General features: G+C 39.5%; 1 protein-coding gene across 1 annotated transcript in view; it reads left to right on the plus strand.

Moving 5' to 3' along the window:
• The window catches only part of LOC144537651 (voltage-dependent calcium channel subunit alpha-2/delta-1-like), a 99,760-nt gene extending 89,511 nt beyond the window's left edge, over positions 1 to 10,249 (plus strand). Inside the window, exons 37-38 of the mRNA XM_078281431.1 lie at positions 591 to 673; positions 5,121 to 10,249. Of these exons, the coding sequence (XP_078137557.1) occupies positions 591 to 673; positions 5,121 to 5,243 (206 nt within the window). The 3' untranslated portion in view covers positions 5,244 to 10,249. The remainder of the gene's footprint in view (positions 1 to 590; positions 674 to 5,120) is intronic.
• Positions 10,250 to 10,529: the final 280 nt, after the last annotated feature.

A 10,529-nucleotide genomic window follows, 5' to 3' on the forward strand; every position in this document is an offset into this window, starting at 1 on the left:
ACACATGCATTTAATTCAGTAAACAGATGTTTTAAAAGGTTGTGTTTTTGACAAGATAATCATGGATAGATGCTGTCTTTAAGTCTAACTACTTACTATTCCCCTCATTTGCATCCTCTAAATTCCATAGCCATAATAATGAGTGAATATTTCCACAGTTATTGACATTTAACATTTTGGCCCAGAACTCAGATGTGTCTGCACTGGGTTTTTCTCTGCTGTGTCTGTAAAGCAGATGCTAGTGTAGAATAAGTCTGCTGAATAGCTTACAAACAAATCTATGATGCTATCTCAAACACAAAGGGCTGTGGTCAATTATAGATTAAGCCTCTTGGAAAACACAATGCTCGAAAATGACTGCCATATAGTATCATTGAGGTATTACCTTACGTTTTATTAGTCCTTACATAATTTGACTGGATCTGCTTGATTTGAACAGTAATATTATACATCGTAGTGATTTTCCACATTCATCAAAATGTTATGTTGAAGTATTTTCCATTGGGTAATCAGAGTGTCTACTACTATTTTTTGCTGCCATTACTCAAAATCTTTCCAAAACTGTCATGTTCCTGACATTACTCATCTAGCTAATGGTCCTGATCCATGTGAAATGGCTCAGAATCCGCGCTACAGAAAAGGGCCTGCAGTCTGTTTTGATAACAATGAACACGTAAGTTGCTTCCATCGGACCTGCACTGCTTTTGGTTGAGAAAAATTTGAACTGCACAAATTTGTTGCTAAGGGTGCTCTGTGTAAGGTTTCATGTATCACATTGCCAAGCTGCTGAACAGTGGGATCATTACTGCTTTATTGGTCTCACAAGAATAAAAGAAGTTTGCAGAAAATCCAGCCTGAAATGGGAAAAGTCTTTCAAATTGAAATGTGTGCCCCGGGGCTACTGTTTTTGGGTTTCACTGGTAAAATCATTTGAGTTCATCGCCAAAGAAAATCTAAGCCTGGCTACAGATTACAGGAGAGAGCATCAATCAGTACTTGTAGCACTGACAGAACTATGAAAATCATCTGTAGATCCAAACCTAACATACATTTTTGAATACCCTGTAGACCTGGCACAAATAACCCACATTTAGTAAAACAACATTTCTTCTGGACATAAATTTACTTATATCACATTTTTTTAGTAACAAATTGTCTAAATCCGATATAGTTAAAGCTGCATTAATTGATTTTTTTTGCCACTTCGGGGCACCAAACTAAGCTGAAAACACAACACAGACTTCTTACCAAGGGGGTAAGTCTCTCTCCACAATGGGTACCTATTATGGCGCCATTTTGATGCTACCTAGCTCTCACCCACCGTTAGCATTCCATTGACTGCCATTCATTTTGACGTCACTTTGACAGCGAATAACTTTACATCTGAAGCGTTTAAAGACTTTATTTGTCCATTGTTTATTTCTAAAGAAACACGAAAATGCATAAAAGGCTCCATTACCTTGTATCTCACGTTATGGCTCCGTAGCAGACGTTTTTGTAAAAATAGGCTAACGATTGTGTCATAACCACATGACTTACTGTCACATAGTAGAGGAATTACCGTATAGTACAGGAGAAGCTTGCAGGCAGTTTCGACTTACATTAGCTGTTTAAGTTTAATTACTAATGTTAACTAGCATTTTAGTTAGCAATAATTAGCCTGTGCCTATGTTATCTCCTTACGTATACCTACGCTCTCCATCTGCACGATTGGGAATGATTGAGATTTCTCTTGGCACAGCTACCGGAAGACTTACAACTTTCAGACACGTTGCTCACATCACATCTACGTCTTCAAGCTCAGTTGGAGGCTACGCAGTAACGCTCAGCCCTCACCGGAAAAGTGCTTCTAATATACTTTACTGGTCTCCGTCCAGAGCAACGGGATCTGTTGGTCCATTTCTTTATCTGTCTATGTTTCTTACGAACAAATATGGTGACGTTAACAAATAGTCGCCTATTTACACATAACATTAGCATTCATTTGGATATACTCTGGCCACCTGGCGAATAGTCAAATTCACTCATCTTGTAGCTTTGTTTTGGTTTTCATTAACTCTTGAGGGAAATATGTGGCTCCTTAGCTGCTACATGCTACATTGTGGTCACCATAATGGTAGCATTATACTAATAGAGCGTCGCTAACTGTCGGTCTGCCGTTTAGTGCTGGGCTTGAAACGTACAGTTGGTTTATAAGAGCTTGTTTGCTTTGCTACTGGAAATGAGAGCAGTTAAAGTAAACCAAAACATTAAAGTTGCGAGCCGAAAAACTAAAACAATGAGCTGAAAGATGCTAAAGTGCTGTGTAGGGCTGAGTGGAACAGCAGAGTCGGGTGATAATTCTCTGTGGGTTCGTCATTGCAATCGACTCCTTTTACATTACACAGTCATTTGATCAAACATTATCATCACATTCAATGTTTTCAAGGTAAATATAACTATTTACTGTATTAGAAATGTTAGTTTATATCATCCGGCTACTCCCCAAAGTGCTTGTTACTGTAAGCGTTTTTTTTCACATCTTTTATTATTCCTTCCAAATTTATACTCCAGATGAAACAACTTGATCTGTTTTGACATTTCACCTGGAAAATAAGAGGTAGCAACAGCAACATATTAGGGACCAATAAAAAGGAAGGAAGGATTTCCACCACTATATATTTATTTCTTTTTTTAAGTTAAGCTTTTTGCCTCACTGGACAGAGCCTAAAATCCTTAAGCTGCACTCCTGATATGGAAACAATATATCAGTGAAGAAATTCTACCCATGGCACCTTTCCATCACTAATATCTTTACATGGTGCATGTCATTTCTTTTTCTGCAATCCCTCGAAAGCTGTGCAGATTTCCCACGCAAAGACAAACAGTCAGTTGTTGCTCGACTATGAATAACTAAGCTAAACAAACATTTTTATGAGTAGCACAGAATCTTTGCGTGTGAAACCTCTGTGCCTGAATGCTCTGTTTGTTTTCACTATATAGTCTTTTTTCCAGTGTCAAAGTTTGTCGGTCTTACAAATTAACTCTTATGCCTGCACTGTCTTGCTCACTCACATATACACAAGCATCCACCCACACACTCTAACTCCTTCTCTCACACACTAGTAGTGAATGCATCTGTCTTGTACTACTATTGTCAACAACTAATTTTCTTGCCTTCATATTTGCTTTCTAACTTCTTGCTAACTATATGGACCTTTTGCTGCATGATTCTCTTTCTCTCTGTTTTCTCTGTTTCCTGCTCTGTGATTGGCTGTTGATGGTTAGGATGAGGCCATGTGCCGAAGGAGCGCAGGCTCCCCATTGGCTTCCTCTCTGCTCATGTTACTGCTGCCACTGTTCATGTGCTGTCTCGGGTCAGTCCCATAGTGCTAGCTTTCTCTTTCATTAACATTTCATCATTATCTTACACTCAATCTTACTGCCTCTGGCTCATAACTTTTTCACTCTCTCTCCTGCTGTTTCTTTTTTGGTGTGTTTGTTTTCCTCACCTTATCTCTTCTCTTTTTTCACATCTCTGTTTCTGCTTTGTTCCACTTCTTCAGGTGTTTTCCCATTGTTTTCCTACCCTTATCTTTCTCACCTGTCACTCTCTCTTATGTTCTACCACCATCTGTCTTCACCTCCCCCTAACTTACCTCTCGGTCTCTTTCTGTTTCTCGCCAACATTTTCTCCATTTTACCTGACTTTGAACTTCAAGCCATGCTCTTTGTATCTTTCCCCATCTATCATTGTCCGTCTCTGGCAATAGACTACAGTGTCTATCAATGACATCTGATTGCCGAAATAGCCAGACGCTATCTAAAACAGGCCACTCACTTCTCATTTGCATCCAGACGTTTGTGCGTCTCATATAATGATTCTCAAGTTTTTTTTCCCCTCCAAAATACATATCAAGGCAAGACATTCTTTCCCTCGTACCTCTCCAGATGCTAAGCATACAGAGAGTGGGAGTATCCGATCAGTTTTGGTCAGACATAATGGCTCAAAGTTTTCCAGTCAAGTATAAAAAAGACTATTTTCTGACCTCTTGTTTGATCCCTGCATAGTTCTGGTTGACCGTTTGCGAAGCTTTACCGCACCATAAGTTAGTGTTGCTAACATGCTACACCTGTCAAGCTTTCCATTGTCACACACATATGCAGTTTATAATGATAAAGGGGCAAGATTTACTTCTTAAAATCCTCAAATTCACATAGAGGTAGGTAAAAGCTTCAGCTGGCAAAATCAAAGATCGTCATATGATATGACAACCAACACTGGCAGACTTTAACAGCTATAGAAGGTTAGCTTCAAAAATTTGTCAAAAACACTGTCACTGGCTTCCAGCTGACTTTTAAAATCCTGTGAAAGGGTTTTAAATATGCACTTGATGGCTACATACATAATATCTATGTATTGTATGCTAAAGCTGCATGTCCCAGGAAGAAAATCAACATTCTCACTAGTCAATTATTCATTTAAGGGGCATGAAAATAAAGCAACAGCATTGCTCTTGTATTGCAGTTAGTTCAACCAGTGTTTTCAGTCCAATAAAAATGTAAGATCAGTTATTTCATCCTAAAATAACACTGTTTGGTCGATTAGCTCACATAGTATTCAAACAGTATGTTTACACTTTTTTATATTAGTGGAGAAAAAGCTTTTAGGATGAGAACCGTTGCTGTTATTGCTTGAGGGCAAGCTTTCCCAAAATCCAGTAAAGCAGGACAAGGCAGTTATATGTTGGCTTAAGCTCTTGAAAGCTTAGCCAGGACCGACTTCCACACTGTGGATGTGCTAGTCGTGAATGGGGTAACCTGTAACCCCACAATCTAATGTAGTTGGTCAGCCGGACATGCTTAAAATTGCAGCTTATGTTACAGTGACAAACAGTTTGATCAATTTCTTACACGTTTGCTTTAATTTTGGGGGAATTTTGAAAGGAAAAGAAAGATAGAAATACTGCTACTACATCTCCATGCACACCACTGTGTGTGGAGAAATCCAAAGCTTGACAGGTTTGCCGGACAATCTGTGTTCGGGGGAGCTGTTTAGTGAACGGTCAATTGAAAAGTGTTTATTGTGATGGCTTTAACAATTAGTAACTTCACTTCTTTTCCTCCCTGCTCGGCACCAGGAGAAGGACCCTGACTGTGGCGGGGCGTCCGGCCTGAGCCCCTCGCTTTGGCTGATGGCGGCCCTTCAGCTGGTTCTGCTCTGGGTTTTGACTGGCTCCAGACCCCATGCCATCCTGTCATGACCTCTGAAAATCCTCATCGCACCCTCTCTCTCTCTCCCCTTCTGCTATCTCCAAAATGGCAACCAACTGCCACCGAAATGATGAACGCCCAATGAGAAGCGCTTGTAACAAACAAACAAAAACCTGTGAGCCCCCACATCCTGCCAGTTTCTCCTTTTGATAACTTCACTTTCAGGGGTTTCTCAGTGATTTCACCAGGTGCAAGGGTACAAGTGACGAAAGAAATGTCAGTTTGAAAGATAAAGAACTAAACCTAAGCCTATCCTTCATCTCTTCACTGGTCCCTGCCAGCTGAGATTAAAGGAATTCAGAGAATAATTTTGATTGGCGACTTCTGAACTTTCTCTGGCTTGATGTCATCGATGAAAGAGATTGGACTGCCTTATAGTATTTGGGGGATTTAAGTCACATTGGGGGGGGGGGGAAGGGGGGGGATAGCAGTTTTGTTCACCACTGCCAGAAACAGCGCTGCCTTTTGCAAGCGTGCAGTTTATTTTGAATCAATTTGCAGTGGCTAGTTATTAGGTATTTATTGTTTTGTGGTTGAGAATTTGGCTAACATTGCAGTAAGAAATGCCAAATTGTACATCAAAACCTTGAGCCCTTCATTTGCCTCCGTTGGGTTGCTGATAATAATGTTGTCTCAGTCAGATTTTTTAGATAGCACTACGCAGAACGTTTTCACATTGTCCCTGAGGGTTCGAGAGATGTCCGTCTTTACTTTCGCCTCAGTATTCTCTCATGTAGATAACTGTATTTGCAGTGTGAAAATCCTTGTTCATTGTTATGTTCATGCACAGAAACCAACCCTTCAACTGCCACAGAGGGCCTGCTTCTGAGTGTATGGATTTTAAACTTTGTAGCTGATCATCTAATCATCAGCCCTGATCGAGAGTAGTACATTATCTGGATTTCCCGCCTTGGTGTTGGATTGCTCCAATGAAAACTGTGTTGCCATAGTGCGCGTTAAACCAATCAGGGTGAGCCTGGCTGGTGTCCTATGCATTGCATGCTCAGTGGACAACATTTCTAGTGCCATGTGGACTGTGTGACTCAGATGAACATTTCAGCTTTGTAGACTGTGGCTACTGAATGGAAAGAAGTGTAGTATCTATTTCTTTTACTATTTATTTGAATGAAGCGTCAGGACAGCATGCTAGTGTTTCTTTTATTGCAACCACTAAAAAAATGAAGGAAAGGGATATGAAAATTTGTATTTGACATTTTGGTCAACAACAAAAAAAGGAACACAGTACATTTGTATTCACTGCTGTCACTTTTTAAATTAAATGACTACTATCTGCACTGCAATTCCAGTTGCAGCTGTTATTTGTCTTTACAGTTTGATCCTAACTGAAGAACAACCTCTATCTCTATGTAGTAGTGAGGTTCCCTCTTGCAGTTTATTATACTGTGGTATGATATCACCCTGCAGAAATCAGTACAGTCAGTCCTTGCTTGTGATCTTTCTACTGCTGTATTTCATTTTCTCCAATATAAGTTTATCTTGTTTCATTTTGTATGCCTTCTTTTCCATTAGTTAAACATTTAAAAACATACCTAACTAGTGCGACAATTTACAGATGGTAGATGGCTTTAGTGAAATAGTGTCATCTTGTTTGTGCGGAGTGTAAACAGTGAAATAGTCATATTTATTATATTATAAGAAATAAGAAATATATAAGAAATGCACTAAACCATTGCTGCGGAGCAAAAATATATCTGCCAAAATAATAATACATTTCACATGACCAACTCCTGACTCTTAAAGCAGCTAAATGTCAATGCAGTACTTATTATGTCAGCGAGGATAAGAGAAATTAATTTCAGGACGAAAATATAAATCCATCCTGAAGATGGATACCTAGAAAATTGTAGTTAATTTATGTTCTGACAGAAAATTGAGTACTAAAAGAGGAAAAATTAGGCAGGAGTTAATCAGGCAGATTTTGATTGTAAACCAGATGCACTCGACGGTTTGTGTGACACTGCTGTTAATGAGTTACTACCCAATTTCATCATTATTTAAGTGTCTGTTGGTTCCAGGTAAGAATTGACAATCACAGGTTACAACAGTAAGCATTATGTTACAACTGTTTATTAATATCAGATACTTTAAGGATACACTCCATGGTTTTACTGCCTAATAGCGCCCCCAAATTTCCAACTTAAACTATTTCAACTGTTGATTCAACAGAGGAACTAATGTGCCGATTCTGGGGACCCTATAAACATACAAAATGTGTAATCTATAAACTCTGGAGCATGTTTGCAGAAAACTACTTAATTCTGTTTGGAATTGAAAACCACAAATTGAGCCATGTGCACCACATTACCACTAACATTTGTCTTTCATCCTCTTCAGAATAGTTTTTTATTTAAATAACTGCTGTTGCATCACACTGATCCGATCACGGAGTGCTTTGTCCATCGTATTTTATGGCAAAGCTCCACAACCACCATCATTGTCAGTAACAGTAAAGTGGTCTGTGGTGCACTTTTTAATCACAATGTGTTCCTCTATCTTAAAGTATACTGTAATCTTCCAACAAAAACAATGTGGTGAAACTAACAATGGTATTATATGGTATAATATGCTCCTCATTTACTAACAACAATATCAAGTGCCATATGGGAGTCTCTTATTCTCTAGTGGAGAAACCTATTATTGTACTATAACATTTATGCAATTTACCAAGGCAACATGTATCTCATGAATTGTTTCTCTGTGCTGCATGGCAGTGGCTTACAATTTGATTTAAAAACAAAAAAAAAAACTTTTGCTGTGTGGTCCTGCTTTAGTGTGTAATGTTGGGAAGCGTAATATTCTGGGTGTCAGGCATTGTGTTTATAATATGATAAGGTATGATCAGCTATTACTGCCTTTCTCTTGGGGGGGGCATTTGGCTCCGCCCTGGTCTTGTTCCGCTGGGGGGGATCTGATTGGCCAGCATGATGTTTGAATGCACTACTCAATCTGTCTGATTGGTTCAAGCCATGTATGATTCACTATTATTTAAGGACAATACCAGTAATTTTTGACCAATTACTACAGATGATAAATACTTATTACTGCAGAGTATTTTGCAAACCATGTTGTAGTGTTTCAGATTTTCATCCATGCTAGCGGTGTCGCTCTAGTCGGTCCACCACTTTGGTCCAGGCTGAACTCAACTATCGATTTTCATGAAATTTTATATGAATTGCGATCAATGGATTTTTCATTTAATGCCAGCATCAGGTCAAAATTTCAATTTGTCCAATAACTTGGTTCATGACTAACCTGCACAACTGGCATTCCCATCAGCATCAGCTTTGGGTTTAGTTTAAAGGTCCTATGACATGCTGCTTTTTGGATGCGTCTATATAGGCCTCAGTGGTCCCCTAATACTGTATCTGAAGTCTCGTTCCCAAATTCAGACTTGGTGCAGAATTACAGCCACTACGAGCCAGTCCCACAATGAGCTTTGCTTAGGACATGCCATTTCTGTGTCTGTAGCTTTAAATGCTATTGAGGAGGAGAAATGGGGGAGGGGGGGCAAGGTGGAGGGTGGGGTTGTGGCCTTGACCAACTGCCATGCTTCACTCGTTTGCAAGCCATCATGTCTCTCTCTTCCTCATGGGCGGGCCAAATTCTATGGGCGGGCAAAGCAGAGAAAGGGGAGGTAACCTTTCCCCTTATGACATCATAAAGGGAAGATTCCAGATCGGCCCATCTGAGCTTTCATTTTCAAGGCAGAGCAGGATACCCAGGGCTTGGTTTACACCTATAGCCATTTCTAGCCACTGGGGGACCATAGGCAGGTTGGGGGAACTCATATTAATGTTAAAAAAAACTCATAAAGTGAAATTGTCATGCCATGGGACCTTTAATGCTAAAGAAAACAGGAAAAAAAAGAAATGTTACCTAGCTAACACGCTCAACAAAAATGGAGGACACGTAGACATTAATTGCTTAAAATCAGCATGTTAGCATTGACATTGAGCATTTAGCTCGAAGCACCACTGTGCCTGAGTACAGCCTCACACTGCTAGCATGGCTGTAGACTCTGGTCTTGTTTGTATGGTTTCCTACTGAGTTTTATGCACTTCCATTCATTTGCATACAGTATGAAAATCTAATTGCAGAGTCTAGAAGCTTTTCACGCAAGTTTGAGGAGTTTGCTAATTGATTTTAAGCTGTGCAAAAATGAATTGAAAACAATGGTTGCCTGAAAAGTAAAAGAAAATAACTTCAAATATGGAGAAAAGTGGAAATAGTCAGCAGTAATAGCCTATTAAAAATACAGGAATTGTAGTTAAGAAGCTAAAATTGCAAAAACTCTGGCATGGTCTTTTTAAGTCACTTTGGGCAGAGACATACAGTACAGACATTAAACGAGTGAAAATACACACCTTCTAAAATGATCCGACTCGATGCTTTTAGAAATGCACAGAAAACATTGGAGAATGAACATGAGCTCTGTAGTTGTCCAGATGTTCCATTCTACTCTTCAAGTGCTAAAATCAGATGCTGTCACTTCAGGAATAATATAGTCCTGATGTAATATGAAGTTTTTTGACTCTGTTGGTGCTCTCTGTATGAATTGTGTGGGTTGGCCTTTTTATTTCTGGAATCTTGAGGATTGCTTAATGTGTGTTTTTGTGTCTGTAACCTTGCTGCCACTCTTTGGCAGACGATTGGCGGGCCTGTCAGTCAATCTTTCTCTGCCTTCGCATTTAAGGCAGGCTCTTGATGAAGGCGTCTACCAAGTCGCCCCTCGCAAGACTCAGCTTTTGCAGAGTCTTGGTGGGCCTCTCTGTCAGTCTCCCTCAATTGTGCTTTAACAAGTTACACTTTAGTGGAACTTGATTCTCCAAAATCAGTTATGTAAAAAAAACTGTAACAAAACTAATGTTGTTCTCAGCAAAAAGAAAAAAGAACCATGTTTATAATCCCGGGGAGGTAAAACATGTTTATTCATGTGCAAATAAGGTATATTCACAATAAAAGTTTATGATTACTATCTGTTGCATTGCGTTTAGAGTTCTGGCTCATGTCCTTTTCTTGCAAAATATCTGTTTTTTCCACGGTGGATCAGATTTCTGTTACTAACTTCTGTCACATTGCCAACACACATTTCCCATCCAAATGTGTGTGAAAATGAGAAGGAAGCACCCCAAGTCTTCTCTCCCAGTGTCTAGCCAACATCAGAAACTGACGTCCAGCCAAAATCAACAATGTCCAGGAAAAGAAAGGATGGAGGGGTAGGTCCAGCCACATCTCTCTACAACATTGAATTTGGC

Source organism: Sander vitreus, chromosome 23 (assembly GCF_031162955.1).
Source record: "Sander vitreus isolate 19-12246 chromosome 23, sanVit1, whole genome shotgun sequence".
Lineage (NCBI taxonomy): Eukaryota > Metazoa > Chordata > Actinopteri > Perciformes > Percidae > Sander > Sander vitreus.